This window comes from Xenopus laevis, chromosome 6L, assembly GCF_017654675.1.
Source record: "Xenopus laevis strain J_2021 chromosome 6L, Xenopus_laevis_v10.1, whole genome shotgun sequence".
NCBI classification, from domain to species: Eukaryota; Metazoa; Chordata; class Amphibia; order Anura; family Pipidae; genus Xenopus; species Xenopus laevis.
Genome location: NC_054381.1, coordinates 33,476,258 through 33,497,426, shown reverse-complemented (window position 1 = coordinate 33,497,426; position 21,169 = coordinate 33,476,258). Strand labels below are relative to the sequence as shown.

The 21,169-nt window shown below is 37.7% G+C and overlaps 1 protein-coding gene across 1 annotated transcript in view; it reads left to right on the top strand.

Annotated features, from left to right (window-relative positions):
• Nucleotides 1–21,169, top strand: part of slc25a13.L (solute carrier family 25 member 13 L homeolog) — an 89,214-nt gene that overhangs the window by 34,406 nt on the left and 33,639 nt on the right. The window contains 8 exon segments of the mRNA NM_001089755.1: nt 4,423–4,569; nt 5,915–6,053; nt 8,971–9,064; nt 9,191–9,275; nt 11,910–11,997; nt 12,369–12,527; nt 17,758–17,810; nt 19,829–19,909. Of these exon segments, the coding sequence (NP_001083224.1) occupies nt 4,423–4,569; nt 5,915–6,053; nt 8,971–9,064; nt 9,191–9,275; nt 11,910–11,997; nt 12,369–12,527; nt 17,758–17,810; nt 19,829–19,909 (846 nt within the window).

Below are 21,169 nucleotides of genomic sequence, written 5' to 3'. Positions count from 1 at the left end.
AAAAGTAACCTTTACATAGCTCTGGGATAGCACTAAAGTCACCTCAACCTTATATTACTCTATGGCCAATTTTATGAATGGGAATTTTGTTCATAAAGCTCTTTGGAATACAAAGTGCGGCAGTGAATTGAAAATTAATTGAATATAATGCTACTAGGATAAGCATTGATGAACAATTTTACAATATAGAATATTACACGTAAGGAGGACAGATATTATAATTAAGTATAAATACATTATAATTAAGTGCCATGTGGTACTTCTGATTCCTGTGTCGTTTATGCATCATTAAGGGGGTTATTTACTAAAACTCAAATTTTTCTCATAATTTCAATAAAACGAACTCGACCAAACTCTCATCCACAATTTTACCTTATTTATTAATAAAATAACTCGAGAATAGTCCCCATAAAATCGTGAAATAACTTGAATCGTATGAATGTTTCAGATGTGACTACCGAATCGCTCCATTTTTTAGTTCTTGTCCGAAACCCCCAAATTTTTGGGATTATAGTACAAAACCCAGAGCAGACGACGATAACTTCAAATTGGAAAAGGGACATCTACCGTTGACTTCTACAGGACCTCGACAGGTTTGATATGGAGTATTTTCAGATTCAGAGTTATTAGGAGCGTCGGGGTATAATTAATCTCTAAAAAAAAAAAAAAAATCCCCCCAAAAACTTTGGGTTTATGCCCAAAAACACCTCGACAAGTAAAAATCAAGTTTAGTAAATAACCCCCAAGAGTATAGCTCTTCAACCTGACTATCAATCCAGTGCACAAAAATCTCATTACCACAGGTATAGATAACTCTCTATACCAATCGTAAGGCTAATAATGCAAAAAACATGCAATGTAAATTATAACAATCGACTGAAAAGTTGCTTGCATCTTTCTGTAACATGCCCTTTAAGTGACGGAGCTAGTGTGATTTTTCCTTGATACAGTTTATTTGCAAAAAATAAATAGCACATGTATGGCAGTTTTTGATCTACAAAAGGCGTTCTCCCATAGTGCAAAGAAACTAATAATGAAGCAAAATCCAGTGTTTTAAAAATAGGTGATCTCTGAGTCAACAGGAAAAGCAGTCACTCACTCTCTCATGTGCACACACACACACTGTTTACATTAGTCATTCAGTGTTACCACGTGTGGACACGGAACCCAAGGCAGTTGGGTTTTTATTGCAGTTAACCTGGTCCAGATGGGCCACTTGATGTTCTGAATCATATGTATATGCCACAAACTTAGAGATTTCAAAGCAGAATTGAGATGCACAGTATAGCAGCCACAGTAAGCACACATTCTTTTCCAGTTTATCTCCTGCTTAACTTAATGAAGCCACGGAACTCTGGGAAGGGAACCAATATTCCCCTTATCAGGAACCATAAAAGAATCACACTGTGTAGCCAGATGAAAGTGGCCCAAAGCAATAGAGAACTCTATAAATCAGTCCTCTTGAGTGATAAATGTATCCTGCTCCTTTTTTCCATCCTGGTTTGGAAATAATTTAAAAAGGAAATGTACAGGTTTATATGCCGTGTTTATCATGTTTTTTTTTTGGGGGCTTGTTTACTAATGCTCAGCAGCGCACACAGATGTGAAGATGTATGTCCTGAAGCTGCAGTTTCCTGCCATTATCTGCTGAATTAACCCAAAAAGACAGTCTGTTTGTGATCTTGCTGTCCATTTATGGAAAAGAAACTGGCAGAGTGCTTTTATATTATTGTGCAATTACTTATAAGCATAGCATGTTAATAAAATTGTCTTTCCTCATGCAAAAGTTACTGTATATGCTGTGTATCAGGGCTTTATTATTTTTAGAACCTTACTGGCTTGTAAAATGTATGTTCTAAGAACCATTTTCTTACCCTGCGCATTCACAAATAACAGTGGGGCACAGCAGAAATTACAACACACCGATGTTGAGTTTCTTGTAGAACTTTATCGGCCACACTTCGGAACGTTTTCAGCAACAATGCACATATTCTATATATTATTTCGACAATACCCAGTGCATTCCAGATCACTTTGTAAAACCATTTGTTTCTGTTTTGATTTAAAGGGGTTGTTCACCTTTGAGTTAACTTATAGTATATTTTTTTATGATATTTTGTTTTTTGTGGTCTTTGCTTTATTTACCCTGTTATTCAGCAGCTCTCCCGATTGCAATTTCATCATTCTGGTTGCTAACGTCCAAATTATCCTAGCAACCATGCATTGGTTTAAACAAGAGCCTGGACTATGAATAGGAGAGGGTCTGAATATAAATATGAATAATAAAAAGCAATAACAATACATTGTAAGCCTTATAGAGCATTTGTGATTTACATTGGGTCAGTGACCATAGTTGCTGGGGATTCTAGAAATCCCCAAGTAGCAAATTCAGCCTGTTGGCATCATTCAGTCACTGCAATCCATTATTTCTATTTAATTTGGTTCGCAGGTATTGCAATGTGAGTTGTGGAGCAGTGGTTTGCATTACTGCCTTGTAGCTGTTTGAGTCCTCGGAGTTCCATGACCTGTATAAATATATGTAAATGTATTTATATGGTCATGAAACTCCGCGGTAACTTATAATATCCTTATAATTTACAAGAGGGGGTACTTTATTCACTATATATATATATATATATATATATATATATATATATATATATATATATATATATATATATATATATATATATATATATATATATATATATATATATATATATATATCTTGCTTATAATTTTTGAGAGGTAAAATGTGTATGAGGCATGCTTTCTCATCCTAAAGTCAGTGGCACCTTAGGTCTTTTTGTCTATCTGTGCGTATACACCTGCTTTGCCAATGACCTAATATTTTGTTCCTACTGCAGACATCTGTGTGTTAGTAGTACATTGCAAATTGCTGACTCATGCTGGAATCGGCCAATTAGAGCAGGTGACTCACAGCATGGGTGTAGCTGAAAGAAAGATGTTAGGTTGAGTAGCTCACAGCTCCATCATTAAATATAGCTACAACCGAAAGAGAAATAAAAATAAATACAGCAAAAGATTTATTAAGCGACCATAGTTTTATTATTTATAATAGTGATGGTTTTCAATAATAATGTCTTAACTTTTTTTTTTTACAGCAACAAACTGTGTTTAGTTTTGTATTCATGTAAAGTAAACAAATTCTGTCTTTATATTTGATCTTTATTTCTATACCTATGCTATTCTGGCACTCTTACTTGATGGACATCCAATGGGAATTTGAATAATAACTAAAATAGTAACAGGCATGCTTTAATGGCACATAAACACAGCACTCTTAGTGACAGTTTTATTAGTCACTAATGATACTTCGGAAGCGTGCCACCTTCTGCTTCATCGTCTTTGTAACACTTGATTGTATTATTGAGAAAGCAAACAATAAAACCACTACTTGCAGTGTATAAGGTCACGCTTATTATTTTCAAAGCTTTTCATGTGATATTTCTTGGCTTGTGTAACATGGGGAGGTAAGTATTGGTTGTATGTAGCTGGCTACTAATTTTCCTATGTCATAAACTCAATATTTAGGTAACTGTTAAAGGGGAACTATAGCAGAAATGAAAATTCAATATAAGCTTCATCATAGTTAAGTAAGAAAACAAAACTAAATACAATCAATTAAATATTTCTAAACGAATTAAGTTTATCTTCATTATCCCTTTCTCAGCATCTGTTTCTCTTCATTCTGTCTTTTTTGCAGGAGTTGGGAGGGGGGCTTCCTTTCCTAGCAGGTGAATTAGAGCTCATTCAAATAACCGATTCCACTACAAACAAAATTTAACAAAATATCTGCCTTTTGCACAAATCCTGCATGTAGAGAGACATAATATCTGGTGATTTTAGTAGAGAGCTCTAATATATCTTCTAGGCAAAAGGAGTCCCCTATAAGATATATTATTTTGGAAACGGTACAGAATTTTTAATTGATTATATTTAGAAAGTTTCATATTTCAGTATGCTGAGCTTATACAAAATTTTCATTTTCGCGATAGTTCCCCTTTAAGTGCAATCCTATTAATTCCTCTTCAGCCCTTCATAGACACATTTATTCATTACAGATCTTGTTGACTCAAAGGGGTTGTTCACCTGTAAGTTAACTTTTAGTATATTATAGAATGGGTAATGCTAATCTTTTTTTTATTTTTTATAATTTTTTAATCATTTGCCACCTTTTTTTTTTAATACTCTTTTCAGCTGTCAAATGGGAGTCGCTGACCCCATCTAAAAAACAAATGCACTGGAAGGCTACAATTCTACTGTTATTACTATTTTTATTAATCCAATTGCAGTTTGTCTCAGCACCATGCTAAAAGTTTATTTAAAGGTAAACAACCCTAACCACAACAGCTGCCAATTAGAAATGATAACATGATTTTGTATGTTCTCTGCCTACAGGAAATCCAACTGGAGCATGCAAGACAAGCTTTTGTGCAACGTGATAATGACCATACCGGCACAATCAATGCAATGGACTTTAGAGATATCATGGTTACCATTAGGCCACATGTTTTGACCCCATTTGTGGAACAGAGCTTAGTAGCTGTAAGTTGTTTGAATACTAGAAATGTTTGTAAAAGTAGTGCTTAAATGTGATGTTGACCTTTAAGACCATTTAAGAGTCAAGTTGTATTTTTCTCCGAGTTTAGACATGATTATTGTTTCATGGAAGTATAAAGGGCAATAAAAAAAAAGTACAATTAGCTTTACCATTAAATCTTGCCTCTGTGTCTAGACTTCTACGCAGTTTATCATATATACAGTTATATACTTATTTTCTCCCTGTTGCTGAGCTAGTGCTCTCCCATCTGTCTGGTCAATCAACCTCTCTTCCATGGGGGGGGGGGGTTTATAAAGGAGAACTAAAGATTTACAAAGAAGTAGGCTAGAAATGTTGTACATTATGTTTTGGGCTTCTGTACCAGTCTAAGGCAACCAGAGCAGATCTGTGTCTCCAAAGATGCCCCAGTAGCTCCCAATCTTCTTTTCTGCTGATTCACTGCACATGCTCTGTGCTGCCGTCACTTACTGAGCTTAGGCACCGACTCAAAATATACAGTACACATAGAAAAGAAATGTCACAATATAAGGCTGATTAGTAATTAATACAGATAATTACTATGTGGCAGCACAGAAACCAGTGCAACTAGCATCCGAAATTGTAGCATTAGCTTATATTACAGGCCAACCTCATTTTCTGCTGGATAATTTGCGACAACCCCTAAGCTTAGCTTCTCAACAGCTGCTCAGAGCCCACTGAGCATGTCACAGACACTTTCCAAGATAGTGACCCCCTGTGACAAGTTTGAAGTCCTGGATCATTGCTTCTATTGACAAGCTGAAACTTTAGGCTGGTGCAATAAGTTCAGTATATAAAGTTATGGCATTTTTAGCCATATTCATTCTTAGGCTTTAGTTCTCCTTTAAACAAACTTTTTACAGGTGAATAGCAAACCCTATATAGCCGTATTGTTTACTAGTGATGCATCGAAAATTCTGTTGCAAATTACTTTACATAACTGCGTATTTTAAAGATTTCACGGTGATGTGTTTCTTGATTTGTAACATGAAACAAGCTCACTTGGTTGTAATGGCATTGATACAGTATGTCAGCCCTGTGAATGACGCTGGCCATGATATTGCAGTCTAACATATGTGTTTGTTTAGGCTCTTGGAGTCCTAGCCTGCACGTGCTGGTCATGGTTAGTCTCGGCTCCTCCTCACAGGAAAAAAGCTTTCATAGACTTTATTAGCAAGAAAAAAAGTATTTTCCTTGACATTTCACATCAGTGTCTTAATAAATTTCTTTGCATAGTGTTGCGGGAAAAAACAATTCCTTTCCAAGAGTCTCACTAGCTGTTTTTTTGCCTCTTCCTTTTTTGCCCTGCAGGCTGCAGGAGGTACCATATCCCATCAAGTCAGCTTTTCATACTTTAATGCCTTTAATTCTCTTCTAAACAACATGGAGCTCATTAGAAAGATCTACAGTACCCTGGCTGGCAGTAGGAAAGACTTGGAAGTCACTAAAGGTTGGCCTTTGTACTTTTTCTCCTGTAAATTTATATTGTATGTGTTCTACATATGGTTCTCGGACTCTCCCCATCAGAGAATTAACACATTGTCCTTCTTCACCCAACAAGCTCTGTTCTGTTCCTCTGTCTCCTTGTTTTCTATATGTCTGCAAACCAACCAGCTTGCATCATCTTTTTACGCAAGTACATGATTGACTTTATTTTGATGATTGACTCTTGTCTCTCACATTGCTGTGATTTTAAATATAGGCGCCAACTCGCACTGTTCATATACCTAAAAATACGCTTGGTTGGCGGGCAAGACAAGGATGCGCCCCATAAACTTGCCTAGGCAGTCCTCATCTGACGGGATTTTCAAACCTGCCCAGTACTCTAGATATCTAAAGAGCTCAATACATTGACTAGTAAATTGCAATCTTGGTCTGAAGGGGATTGAGTTGGCAGCTTTTATTTGGCCCTTAAAAGCCATCTTTACACTGGAGCAGTTTCATATAGCAGCTAATCAGCAATTCGTTTTGATCAGTCTTCTAAAACCTAGAAAATGAAAACAAGATGTGGTTACTGTATGTAACTGCACCAAGGTAATTCAATTATTATTTTTTTTCTAGCGACTGTAATAGTTCTTAAGTGCCCAGAGCATTCCTTAATTACTTTATATATTTCTGTTGACAACGACCATACAGCTTGTCTCAATATAATCAATTTTAGAAATTCGCCGATAACTTCAAACATTTATGACAAGAAGACTTCGGCAAGAAGTAGCACGGCTTCCTTTTATGCATATCAGTGCAGATGATCATCTATGCCCTCATTCTTTATTCGCTAAGGGAAAATCACTGTAAACCCTAGTTCTAAATAGGATATTATTTTCTCGTTAATTGTCTGGTATTTGCTGGGGTTAGACTGGTTTTGCTCTCCTATACCAGGTGATGGTATGAAGCCGTAACTCTTTGCCAGTTAGTTACTTCAGTACCCAGTGTAGTATTATTAAAGTTGCCTGAAACTCCTACATAAGGAAAGTTGTAGAGTTTTGGAAGCTCCCTGAGACAGGTCTGGAGATTGTAAAAGAAATGTGCAGCCAGGAGCTGGGTGAAGAACGAGTGCGTGGATTCTTTTTACTGGGCCTGATTCCAAACTGGCAGCCTGTGAGCTTGTCCTTCAGGCCTGGTTAAGGAATTCACTGTACTTTTCTTGGCAGTTCACTAAGTTAGCCTACAAGCTTGGAACATGATGTTATCGCTCTTTTCTTCACCACATTTCCAGTTTTCTGTTTTGAACTAAAAACACCTTGGGGAGTTTTCATTAAAGAGCCTTTCCCAAAGTGAAGACATCACGCGTAAATCACTACCATTGAAAGACGACTCCAACAGCATCAGCATCAAAATGCATACGTTTCTAATCACTGCTCTTACAGTTCTTCCTGCGAGTGTGTGATACTGGAGCTTGATGTGGCCCTAATTTTCAACAAGCATGTGAATGATAGGGTCCCTTTAGATGTTGCTGAACTACAGATTTCAGCACCCACTTTCAGCCTTCAGATCCCACTAGGATGCTCTCAGGTCCTTATCTTGAGGGCTACTGTTTGACCTTGACACTGCACAGCAACCCTACATTTTGACCTAACTATAAATTAAGCCAATTAAGTTTGGAATGATACAGGGCACAGCTTTCTTGGTTGGCACACTGTCCAATACATTGATTTAAAAAAGTTACAGTCTACCCCTACCCCAAAAGAAAAATATACATACTTGTTGAAACTTGCCAGGACATGGGGCCCATACTTCCCAAGTTACCCTAAATCAGTGGTTCCAAAACTGTTGGGCCTGCCGCACAAAGGAAGGAAGGGGTGTTCAGAAACTTGGTTGGAGTGGCCCAACCTGAAGGGCAGTTAGAGAGGTTTGGGGAATGCCAACTTGCTTTTCTAGATACTCGGTGAAGCCCATTTTGAAGGCCTATTAGAGGAAGATGAGGAATGCACACTTCTTTGATTTCCTGTATAATCATGGAACTGTGACTGAATGGATAATTCAGCAACCGTTTAATGTCCCTTAATGGGGAGCTTGAACCAAATAAGTTTGATAACCACTACTTTTATTATCACCATTGCTACCCTTATAATATTATACAAAATGCACCAGGGCCAACCACTGATAAGTAGCCGCGTCATATCTTGTCTCCAGCAGTTACTACACGCATTTTACCCATCCGTGGTAACAATCTGGATCAGTGTGTTGTCCATGGTCATGCAGGCTTTCATAAACGCTATGCATCTCTAGGAGGGTTATTTATCAAAGGTGGAATTTTAGATTTTTTAAATCTCGGATTAACTAATATAAGAAAAAACTTTAATGGTAAAAACTTGAATCAGCGAGTTTGCGGTTAATAACCAGAAAACTCAAAAAAAAAAACTTGAATCGCTTGAATTGATCGGGTTTTCAAGTGAAACCCACCAAAAAAACTTGAATATCATGCAGGCTATTAGCATCTCTAAATGGTTCAAGGGACCTCTGCCATTGACTCCTACATGACCTCCACAGGCTTTAGATTGTTTACTTTTGGATTCAAGCTTTTTTCAGGGTCGGGGTTTAATACATCTCGAAAAATTCCAGTTTTTTAAAACTTAAAATCAAAGGGATTTGCCTGATATTGTGAAGTTTGTACCAAAAATCAGTGACTCGTCAGAAAACCACAAATAGATTTTGATGTATCTTCTTGTGTATTTGTTCACTGACCTTTTGCAGTATATGGAGAACCTCCGTGACTTATGTGGCCATTGTTAAACTCTAATATATTGCAGCTGCTGAATTCAATACCGAATGATCACAATTTTAAAATAACTCCGGCATTTAAGATAATTTTAAAGCAGCCCTCGTTACTCAGTCTGTTCACTTTTTTTTTTTTATTTTCTTTGCAGAGGAGTTTGTCTTGGCGGCACAACGATTTGGTCAAGTTACACCCATGGAAGTTGACATACTGTTCCAATTAGCAGATTTGTATGAGCCAAGAGGGTAAGACATGACAGAAGTTCTTATTGGAAGAAAATATTAACTATTCACCTCTCTTCCCGCCACAGGTGTTTTTTTTTTTAATTATTGTTTTAAATGAAACATATGGCACATTTGTCTTTTGTGCAGACGTATGACTTTGGCAGATATTGAAAGAATAGCACCTCTTGAAGAGGGGGCCTTGCCGAACAACTTGGCAGAAGCGCAAAGACAGGTAACACTATCCCTTTATTGCATTTTTTTTTTATTATAGGAAAATATTTTTTCTGTATTCATGGGTATCATAAGGACCCAACTTTAATAGCATGAGAACCTAATGTTGAGTCTTGACCTTCAGGTTAAAAATTCCTGATTGATAAGGGTAGATACTCTGTCTACTACATGGAAAGCCCTCTATAAAGTAGAGCATTTAGTGACTTTAATTAATGACCAGTTTCTTCTATAAAAGGATCTATAATGCAACAGGTATATGTGCCATTATATACTCTCTCCATAAAGGCATTTTTATAAAGCAAGGGTAAACTGGCACAGTTCTCTGGATCCATATTCACCTTTCTCTCCAGAGACTGATTATTTTGACAAATGCTAATTAGGATGACATTTGATAGGACATAAAATGTCTTCATTTCTGGTCTCCTGAGTTCTATGGGATATTTTTTATTATTTCTTTAAATATGTTTTTAAAAATAGGTGCAATGGACGCCAAGAATCCAGTACCTCATAAGGTTTGTCCAGTGGCTAGGGGTGATGCTTACAGGTGCAGTGACAAATTGCTACTGTTCTGCATTGTGTGAAAACTGCTGTTTCGTATGGCCTAGCTACTGCTGCAGTTTGTTTGTAATTGTATAATTGCAGCATGTACGGCTTTCTCAGTCTGGCTGCTTGAGGTACAGTTTGTTATGATGAAGCTAAAACATGGCCTGCAAAAAGTTACATAAGGTCAGTCCCGCCAAACAACCCCCAGTGTACATAGATACACAAACTTATCTATACACTCACATGTAGTAATATAGTAAGTTAGGTTGAAAAAAAGACTCATGTCCATCAAGTTCAACCTTTTAAGTCTATATTTAACCTGCCTAACTGCTAGTTGATCCAGAGGAAGGCAAAAATCCCTATTTGAAGCCTCTCCAATTTGCCTCAGAGGGGGAAACAATTCCTTCCTGACTCCAAAATGGACCAGTCCCTGAATCACTCTGCCCTCACCTATGTTGCTTTAAATCAAAGTTCTGTTCCTCTAGTCTAAAGGGGTGACCTGGTGCCTTGATCTTTTCTATAGTAAAAGGATCCCCTGATATTTGTCTACAATGTCCTCTAATGTACTTGTAAAGAGTAATCATATCCCCTCTGCAAGCTCCTTTAGTCTGTTAGAATAATTCTGGGGTGCAAGAAAAATAAATATTGCTTCTTCATTATTCCTATATATGTAATTGAAGCAAACGTCCCAGGCTTGGCCATGGTGTGCATTCTTTTTTTTTTTTTTTTTTCCCCCTCTGTTAGGGCTTTTGGCTTTCTGTTTCCACTTTATCAGATGTAGCTTATGAAGCCTATATTGTAAGCAAGCCAGTCACATGACAGATTCCAGGCGTTTCTGGTTTCTTGTTGTTTTTAACATTAAGTAAACCCTATTACATTACATCTGAGGAGAACTGCAGCAAGTAAAAGCCTGAGTCTAGTGACAGCCGCTTCCTATTCTAGTGAATGTGTCTGATCACAATGGTTCTCCTCAAGAATTCTGCACAACATTTTATGGAGCATTTGTTGCTTCATCAAATGTGATAGGATTTACACATGCAGTATAAATGCCAAAAAAAAAAAGCTTGGCTTAATACAGTTAGTTTTCTGTAGAATTTCCCAAGTGGTAATTATAAGTGTAGATCTATTTTGTATTGTATGTCAACAGGCTATTTTTAGCATTCCATAGAAATTCCAAGTTTGTGATGAGCAGCTCTATGTATCATGAGCCAGACACTGCCAGGCAGAGGATTACGGGAGTTAATGTATCATTAGCAAAGAATGCATTTTGCTGCATCCAGCGTATAGCATGATGCAGGCTGTATTTGCTTTATTTGGGGCCTTTATGATAAAATCTATATTTTGTATGTTTTCATTTGGCTTGCATATATATTTAGTTTATGGTGCACAAAGCTATATGGGATGTGTGCATTTCAACACATGCCAGTGTACCATAGGGTCTTTCATTCTTGTTTAAAGAATAAGAAAACCTTTTTTTTTTTACTGTCCCTAAAATTACTCTAAACAGCCCCCAGTGTAACATATTGTAATCCCTGAATTCAGTTTTATTTCTTTTCTCTATTACAAACAGTTCAACTGCAGCTTTTTTAGTTACTTCCTTGTTTTCTGTGACGTTCCGCCCCCTTTTGCTTTCTGAGCACTCTTTCCTCCGACTGTGAAGACCTCAAAAAAGGTGCCTACTGCACATGCCTGATTGATTTTGATTGGAGCAGAGGCAGTGAGCATTCCCAGCAGGCACCTCTTTTGAGGTCTTCCCAGTTGGCGAGAGAAAGACACGGAAATAACTAAAAGAGCTGCCCTTTAAAACAGAATGGTGGGAGACAGGGGTGTTATTCTTGGGGGATTTTAAAATAAAATGCTTACTTATCCTTTAAACATCCCAATGCTCATCTCTTGATAGCTTCTACATTCATTTCAGGTTGCATGAAGATCTTATGCTATAACCGTGAAATCAGCTATCGATATCTCTGAGCTTTGGTGTTTGCATTGCACTACCTTGAAAATAACTTTAGAATTGTATCTGCTCACTGATTTTATGTAAAATCTTCTCCTGAAAAATTGAATAATTTGCTGATATTCTTTTCTCTTCAAGAATCAAGGCACAGGTGAGGTGCAACGTACCGTCCTCGTTCAAGTGGCCGAGTCCGCTTACCGATTTGCCCTTGGTTCCATAGCAGGAGGTTAGTCATGGTTGAACATATCTGTTTTATTTTCATCACTTCTCTGCTCTTCTTCTGAGATTTACTTGTACAAAGCTCTGTTTGTCCCAGCAAGAGGGTTTCTTCACGGGTCGGTGAGATGCCTGTAGTTGTACGGGTTCCATTGTCCTGAGGGTTATGGCTTGCACAACTCAAATCAAGATTTATAAAGTTAATAAGAGGATAGAAACTTACTGATCTATTTTAATAACATTTTTGACAAGGCTTTAATGTAACCTCATTAAGTTTATGAAAAGTAAGCAACCAACGGGAACGTGTGCAGTTATCATGATTGGGCTTCAAACTATTTCGTAAACTAATGTGTTTTCGATTTTCTTTAACCCTTTTTAAAGCTGTTGGAGCAACTGCTGTTTATCCTATCGACTTGGTGAAAACACGAATGCAAAATCAGCGATCAACAGGGTCATTTGTAGGAGAACTCATGTACAAGAACAGCTTTGATTGCTTTAAGAAGGTGCTGCGTTATGAAGGCTTCTTTGGCCTTTACAGAGGTCAGTCAACTTATCCTTGGAATTATTTTGGCATTCATTTCTCATGCAATAACTGCGGCTAAAGGCTCTTCATAATATATTAATCAGTACATACAAATCTATACTATACTTTATTTATTGTTGGCAAGCAGAATAAATAGGCAAATGTGAAGTCTGTTTTTCTTAAAGGGATTCTGCCATGGGAAAACAGTTTTTAAAAAATGCATCAGTTCAAAGTGCTTCTCCAGCATAATCCTGCATTGAAATCTGTTTTTCAAAAAAGCAAACAGAATTTTTTATATTTAATTTTGAAATTTGCTGTGGGATTAGACATCCTCTTAGTTTCCCAGGTGGCCTTAGCCATGTTACTTGTACCATAATAAACTTCAGTCACTCTTTACTCTGCAAGATAGAGTGATATCACCCTCTTTTTCCCCCTTTTTTTTGGGCATCTATTGAAATTTGTTATGACCATCAACTTTCCTCAATAAGAAAATTAGGTTTCTGACTTTTTAGAAAATGATGCTACAATTTTGATGATTAAATTGTGATGTAAAATGCACTGGATACCATTTAATGAAAATGTGAATTAATTGCTAATTAGCCTTGTATTGTGATATTTATATTCTATATATGCAGTATATCGGTCCCTAAAGCCAGGTAATTTACAGCGGCCCAGAACATGTGCTGGTACAGAACTCCAAAACTAATTGTACTGCATTTTTTTCCCTACTTCTTTGTTGAGCTTTTTTTCTAAATAACAAGGAAAGTGCTTTTCATTCACTGGAGTGTAAATTGTTAAGCACCCTTGGGCCACCTTCAAGGATTTCCAGGTATACCTTGAAACTGTCCAGCACTATCTGCATGCATCATTTCATACATTGCTACACTGCACATTCTAAAACTTGTCATGTTACTGTATTTTGCATGTGAATGGTCCTGGCCAGCCACAAGGGATCCCTGAAAGATTGTGATGATGACGAGATAAGTATCCAGTCCTGAATTTGACACTGACCTGGGATCCAAGGACAGTGATTATATGCTTTAGGGGGGTGCCCAACAAATTAGCGCCCAGTAAATAGCAGTGTCCTAGAATCTTCTTAGGTAACATATATTGTCACAGCTCAGCCTTCATATTGGAGTTCTAGTAAAGGGTTATGGCACATTGGCTGCAAGTCTCAGGCACCTCTAACCCGTTGTACTTCCTATTCAAGTGATTCGGAAGCAATAAACAGTAGATATCAGTTTTGGTTATCCTTCCTGTAGCAGTCTCCAAATCTCCTCAGTGCCGTAACCTTAAACCAGCATAGTGAGAGGGTTTACAGAAAACCAGCACTGCATTAGCATAAGACAAAATAGACAAAATGTCTATAAAAGTTGAAATGAAATGGGGGGGGAAAATTCATAAAGCTGACGGTATGTTTTCATGTTATTCATTGGGAAGATTTATGTTGTTTCACCCTGCCCACTCCCTGGAAGGCTTAGACTTTCAGAATCGAGATTCCTTGCCAGCGTGCCCTTGTTAGGAAAATGATGGGATTTCCTCTGCTAAATATTTCAATTTCTTGTTTCCGGAGTTAAGAGAAAAAAAAAAAAAGAAACCCAAGCGCAAGAGATGCATTAGAACTTTTATAAACTCATTTACCTGTTTTTTTTTAATTGGCTATCATATAAGCTTTGTAACATTTTTGAAAGGTGGTTATTTGTCAAGTCACAAAATGGTGAAAATAGTCAAATATATGCACGTGAAGGTTACTGTGGCACACACTGAAATACGAGCAAGTCTGGGAGGTTATATATTCCGTTAAACCTGTCCTACTGTCAGGAAGGTCAGCAAAGCATTTGTGCTGTGTGTGGTTCAGTCTCACCAGCACTAAAGGGATTAACACCTCCTGCACATTGACTGCAGTTGAGAGACTGCACACACACATGGACTCCACTATTTCTGGCCAGACGGATCCCACAGGGGTTACTGAGGAACCTGCCTTCGACATCGGGTGGTCTGGGAAGTTTTTCCCTTCCGACTGTTAAAGCTTGCGGGTTGTATGCGTTTGCCTTTCCTTCATATCTGTCTGGCCACCTTATCTTCCACATTCCAAATTCAACTTCCAAATACATAGGCTTGATACGTTTAATATCACCTCTTATAGAGAGAGAGAGGTCACATATACCCTTCATGCACCCATTGACATGTGTTTATGAGGTGAGGAATATGTCTGCTTTCTTAGTGTACAGAAGCATTTACAAGCCAGTGAAGTGTATATGATATTCCATGAAAAGGTAGGCTCATTTATGAATGCAAGTACAATGCGCTATAATGGATGCAACATTGAGTGCAACCTAAAGCCTTGAAGGTACTTTAAGTGAACGTTTAGTATCTTATAGAATGGTTTATTCTAATCATTTTTAAAGCTTTTAAATTCTTGCCTTCTTCTTTTTCCAGCTTTCCAATGGGGGGTCACTGACCCCATCCAAAAAAAAACAAAACTAATGCTCTGTAAGGTTACACCTTTATTATTGCTGCTTTTTATTACTCATCTTTCTATTCAGGCCTCCTCAATTCATATTCCAGACTGTTATTGAAATCAGTGCTTGGTTGCTAGGGTAATTTGGACTCTAGAAACAAGATGGCTGAAACTGCATACCGGAGAGCTGCTGAATAAAATGCTAAATAACTCAAAAATTACAAAATTGTCTTAGAATGTCACTCTATAGGTCATACTAAAGATTAATTTAAAGGAGAACTAAAGCCTAACTAAAGAAGTAGCTAGAACCTAATGTTGTACATTATGTGTCGGGCGTCTGTACCTTATTGGGCTGATACTAATTAATACAGATAATTACTACATGGCAGCTCAGAAACCAGTGCAACTAGCCTTAGAATTTAATAATCAGCCCTGTAGCATCATCTTATATTACAGACAAATCAAATTTTCTGTTTGATAATTTGCAACAACCCCTAAGCTTAGCTTCTCAACAGCTGCTCAGAGCTCACTGAGCATGTGAGTGTCACAGACACTTTCCAAGATGGTGACCCCCTGTGACAAGTCTCAAGTCCTGGATCATTGCTGCTATTGACAAGCTGAAACTTTAGGCTGGTGCAATAAGTTCAGTATTTTTCGGCATTTTTAGCCATATTCCTTTTAAGGCTGGAGTTCTCCTTTAAATGTGAATAGTCCCTTTAAATGCTGGTTAGCAGGTTGCTTCTAAGGATACAACATAATTGTGCAAAGTGAATCAGACATTAAATAATGACACCCCATGCATTGCCACACTGGAAGTGACACTATCCCCACTTTGAGCAGTGTATTAGGAGCATTTGTTGGCTTTACTATTTGGCACTTGTTTCACAGAAACTACAAATAGCTTAATACCCATGTAGAGGAAGGAAAGCATGACTGGGTGGATTTAAGGGCTTTGTGGGTTGGGCTGTTAGCAGTTATAAGGGCTGATCTTCTATAAATTTCAAATGTCATTACAAAGATGTTCCAAAAAAAAACCAAAAAACCTATAGCGTGTATACTCGGTTATACTGTACTGAAAGCAAATGCTTGCTATATTTAATGTGGTGTATGGAAATAACAGGAATGGGTGTAGCTCTCAACTTTCAGCCCCATTATGTCACTTGTGCAAATGAACGCTCAGCATGTGCCTGACAGTTAGCCAACCAGTGAGGCTGCTGAGATCCTGTAGCCTCTGCTTTATGGTCATTACTGAGAGGCACAGGGCCAACAGCTATTATGCCACATTTCCTTTTTTAAGAAATATTTTAACCAACAAATGCAAAGTGTATCAAATCCCTTTACAGCCGATCCATTTGAACCTTTGTCTCATCTGCTCTTGCTGCAATTAAGCTGTCGGTATGTGCCCGATACACAATAGAATTGTTGCTGCATCCAAAGAGGATCCCAGAATGATCCTGCTAATCTCCAGAGCCTGAATCTCTTGTGATAACTCTGCTTACTATGTTAGTTTATATAATGGCACAGGTAGTGTAAAACAGTCCTATGAACAGTTATCCGGAAACCTGTTCATTTTCTTCCATGTAGGGAATGTTGTTTGATAACTGAGTAGGCATCCCACACCAATTAGACCAGTACAGTGCCTTGAACACATTGGATTTTTTAGTGGCAGATAAATAAAAGGGTAAAGGTGGCCATACACTGAGAGATCCGCTCGTTTGGCGATGTCGTCAAACGAGCGGATCTCTCCCCGATATGCCCACCTTGAGGTGGGCAATATTGGGCTGATCTGATCGTTGGCCCTAGGGCCAACGATCGGATCCTAACGAATAGCAATGAGCGGTCGGATCGCGGGACCGCATCAACGAATAGATGCGGCCGCGATCCAACGGGATTTTTTGTCCCATCCGATCGAGAGATCTGTCGGCAGCTTTTATCGGCCCGTGTATGGCCACCTTAATTCTCCTTATCTAGTTTTTAACAACAACAATAACAAAAAACCTGTTCTCCCACAGATCAAAATGTTTATGCATTTTATCAATTCTTCCTTTGCATTCGGAGGTGCCGAAAATAGGTCATACCAGCATTTCCTTTATAAAATAGCTCTATTGGTGCACTTATAAAAAAATAATTGAACGGGGTTAGTAAATGCAGTCAATAGAAGCCTATAGGATACACCCAAGAACTTTCAGTTGAACATTAATATTAAGCTTGGGGCATGTTAATGACTATGAAGCTTTGATAAAATTAGGGATGCACGAATCTTGGATTTAGTATAGGATTCGGCCAAATCTGCGCTTGTTTTGGCAGGATTCATATTCAGCTAATATAAGAGCTTGGCCAAACAGAATCTTTTACTTTATCTCGCACGATTAAGGGGATCTTTTCCCCCTTCCATTCCCTAATTTGAACGTGCAAATATTCTGTTTACGATTCAAACAAATGTTTCCTGAAAGATTCTGGGTTAAGATGAATCCTTACCAATGGTAAAATATCATTATTGTATAACATAAGAGATCCTGGGGACATAATCTTTCTTTGCTGTTGCCAGAGGATGTTGGGAGTTTTTGTTCACTGGTTTACCCTCGTTGCCTTTGTGAACATTTTAGACCTTCTGATAGATTAAGTGGGGGCTGAAGTGAGATATTTGAAGCCGAGAGTTTCTATGGAATATGTAAATGCTGTTTGTATGTAGAATGATTATTCCTTGTTTAAATCTGTGCCCAGAAGCAGCTGTAACTGGGGATGCACTGAAATTTGTCAAGACAGTAATTGTGTTTTTCTTGCAGGCCTCTTACCTCAGCTGCTGGGAGTAGCTCCAGAAAAAGCTATTAAGCTAACCGTAAGTAAGCCTGGTATAAATATTTAGTGAAATAAATTACATGACATGCAAATCACTTTCTAGTATATACCACAGGCAGTTTTTCTTGTCAAGTGTTCCATGTAAAACTGGGAGCCTGGGACCCTTTAGCTGTGGTTATGCCTCCGTTCCCGGAAGCAAAACTAAAAAAGACTGGCAGGGATTATGGGAATTGTAGTTCAAGCTAAACAGCTAAAAAAACATGTTTATCATCAAGGGGTTTATTTCCTGTGCTTTAGTGTAATCGTTGTATCTACAGGAAACATAAAGCATTTTGTTTGTACTTAAACAAAACATCTAAAGGACATTTCCTAATGTTACCACAAGAAATTTGCTGGTCCTAAAGCTTCACTTTGCTTCTCTTCTGGCCTGATTTTATGGTGGTACTCATGTATAAGATGTCCTTTCTGTGTCTGCTTTTATATATAGGAACCACTTCATTTTACCCATTAAATCTTATTATTTACAGCTTGATTCACTAACATCTTGTTAAAGGAGAAGGAAAGGCTTGTTGCACTTGGTGGTGCCAAATGTTAGGCACCCCCAAGTGATTGTATTGACTTAACTGAAACCCCCGGCCAGTGCTCCTATCAGCAGAAACTGCACCGGCCCGGGGTTATACCAGTGAGCACCACGGAGCGATCTTCTTCCTGCTTCCTCCTTCTTCGAGCGGCTGCGCATGCACAGTAAAACAGGAAGCCACAATTTAACTAAAAAGTCGTCTATTTCATTCAACTGCGCATGCGTTTGCCCTGGGAAATTTGAAGACGGAAGAAGACGGAAGTGGATCTCTCCGTGGTGCTCACTAGTATAACCCCGGGCCGGAGCAGTTATCTGCTGATAGGAGCAACGGCCCGGGGTTTCGGGTAAGTCAATACAATCACATGGGGGTGCCTAAGAGACTCGACAAAATACTTCTAGTTTAATTTCCTGATTAACGTTGTTTACAGCATTATTCTCTAAAATCATTAAGAAATGTTTTTAAATCAAGCCTTTATTGTCAGTATTAGTGTTAGAAGCTGATTAATGATTGTAAGGAGAGAGTAACAAGAATCTTTTATTCCATTATATCTATAATTCAAATTTTATATTATTCCATAGCTAAGATATTTATAGAATATTTTTATATAGTGACCTATAATATATACATGCTCTGGTTGTTGCTCTGTATTTATTTGTGGGAGCAGGAACCGTAATTGGAATACATTGAAAGATATTACATTTACGAACAATCTTGAAGACTCCGGGATAAAACTGGCACCACATACTCTACTTTGGAGTAAGGTGTAAAAGAATATTTCATTTCTCCATTGAATTAAGATTGTTGTATATGCAAGACCCATGCAGACCAATATTTTTTTTTAATTGTGTTAGTCCATTCTAGAAATGTATTTTAATATTTGATGCCAGCAATCATTCTAGGAATACCGTTTTTACAGATTTTTAAACAGTGATATAATAGACTGAATGGGTAGGTTAATTAATACTGTAATATACTTCATTATTTAAAAGCACTCTGTAATGTCTCTTACATAAATATTTGCAATAGGAAAAACTCACGGGTTCTCTCAATTTGTATTGGCTATTAGCAGACCTAAGGAGTTTTAGGTTTCCATGTTTCTTCTTTGTGCATTTATCAGGCCTGCATGCCACCACCCTATGAGATCATGTTATGGCACCTTTCATTAGGCTATCGAACCTCGATGTTCTGTTCTGAATATGTCACATGACCGAGGACAGACAGTCTTCTTCTAGAATAAAGAAGGATAAAAAGGCTCATGCCAGGGAATAAATGCTGGCAGACTTTATAAAGGCAATCAATAACTTTAAATAATAATATTATGCCTGTAAACATTGTCATTATGCGAACTGAAAGGTAGATGTAAAAGGTAGGAAAAGCATGTGGCTTTAATCATTTTTCATAAACTTAGTTTATGTGTGTGTGTAACCGGCCAATGAAGTTTTAACTCACCAGACACTTTTTTTTTTTGTTGTTGTAGGTAAATGATTTTGTTAGAGATAAATTTACTACGAAAGAAGGCTCCATCCCATTGCTATCTGAAATCCTTGCTGGTGGATGTGTAAGTAACTTTTTTTTAATATTCAGATTTTAGGGAATGTCATTATAACTTCCAAAACGATGTGTATCTATTCCAAGAACATTATGTGTCTATGCAAGTTTCCATATCATAGTCCCATTGAGAGCATAAAAAAATAAGCCATGTAGTATAATGGATGTAGCTACATCACGGGACAGTTCTACTGTAGGGGGCCAATTCATTAACTTCGAGTGAAGGATTCGAAGTAAAAAAACTTCGAATTTCGAAGTGTTTTTTGGCTACTTCGACCATCGAATGGGCTACTTCGACCTTCGACTACGACTTCGAATCGAATGATTCAGACTAAAAATCGTTTGACTATTCGACCATTCGATAGTCGAAGTACTGTCTCTTTAAGAAAAAACTTCGACCCCCTAGTTCGCCACCTAAAAGCTACCGCACCCAATGTTAGCCTATGGGGAAGGTCCCCATAGGCTTGGCTAAATTTTTTTGGTCGAAGGATAATCCTTCGATTGTTGGATTGAAATCCTTCGAAGGATTTAATCGTTCGATCGAACGATTATTCGTTCGATCGCAGTATTCGTGCAAAATCCTTCGACTTCGATATTCGAAGTCGAAGGATTTTCATGCCCAGATGAATATCGAGGGTTAATTAACCCTCGATATTCGACCCTTGGTGAATTTGCCCCTAGGTGTCACTTAAATTGCTTGGAGATATATGTGATGTTAAGGTAAGTTTAAACTTAAAAATGAATATTTTTGCTTTAACTATTTCTACTGAGGTTCTTTCTTCCTTCCTATATTGACTGTGTATGTGTGCTACCTGGCAGGGTGCGCTTGGATGTTTACTTGCATTATAATTGTCCCTAACAGTAACCAATATCAATGTAAAATGCCATTTCACACTTAGCTTGTTGTTATTTTGGGAAAGACAATCCCTCTTTCCTGTCATTCACACCCAGAGCAATGTGGTAAGAGTTTGCCCAGACTGTCTAATTATTGCTATATAGAAATATGAGGTTATAAGGCGCATACCCAAAGAACAATGTGAGGTGCTAATCCAAAGGAGGCTCCCCATGCGAGTCTCCCAAGATAATAATGGAAAAAAAAAATCAAACAAAGGATTGCACACCCAAGCTCAAACAAAGAGTTTTTATTACATCAAAAAAGAAAAAGTTACAAAAATAGAACCAAAACAAATATCATTAGCCCAACGCGTTTCGACCAAAATGAAAAATAAAGAGAAAAAGCCCTTTTTTTTCGATTCAATTTTTGTAACTA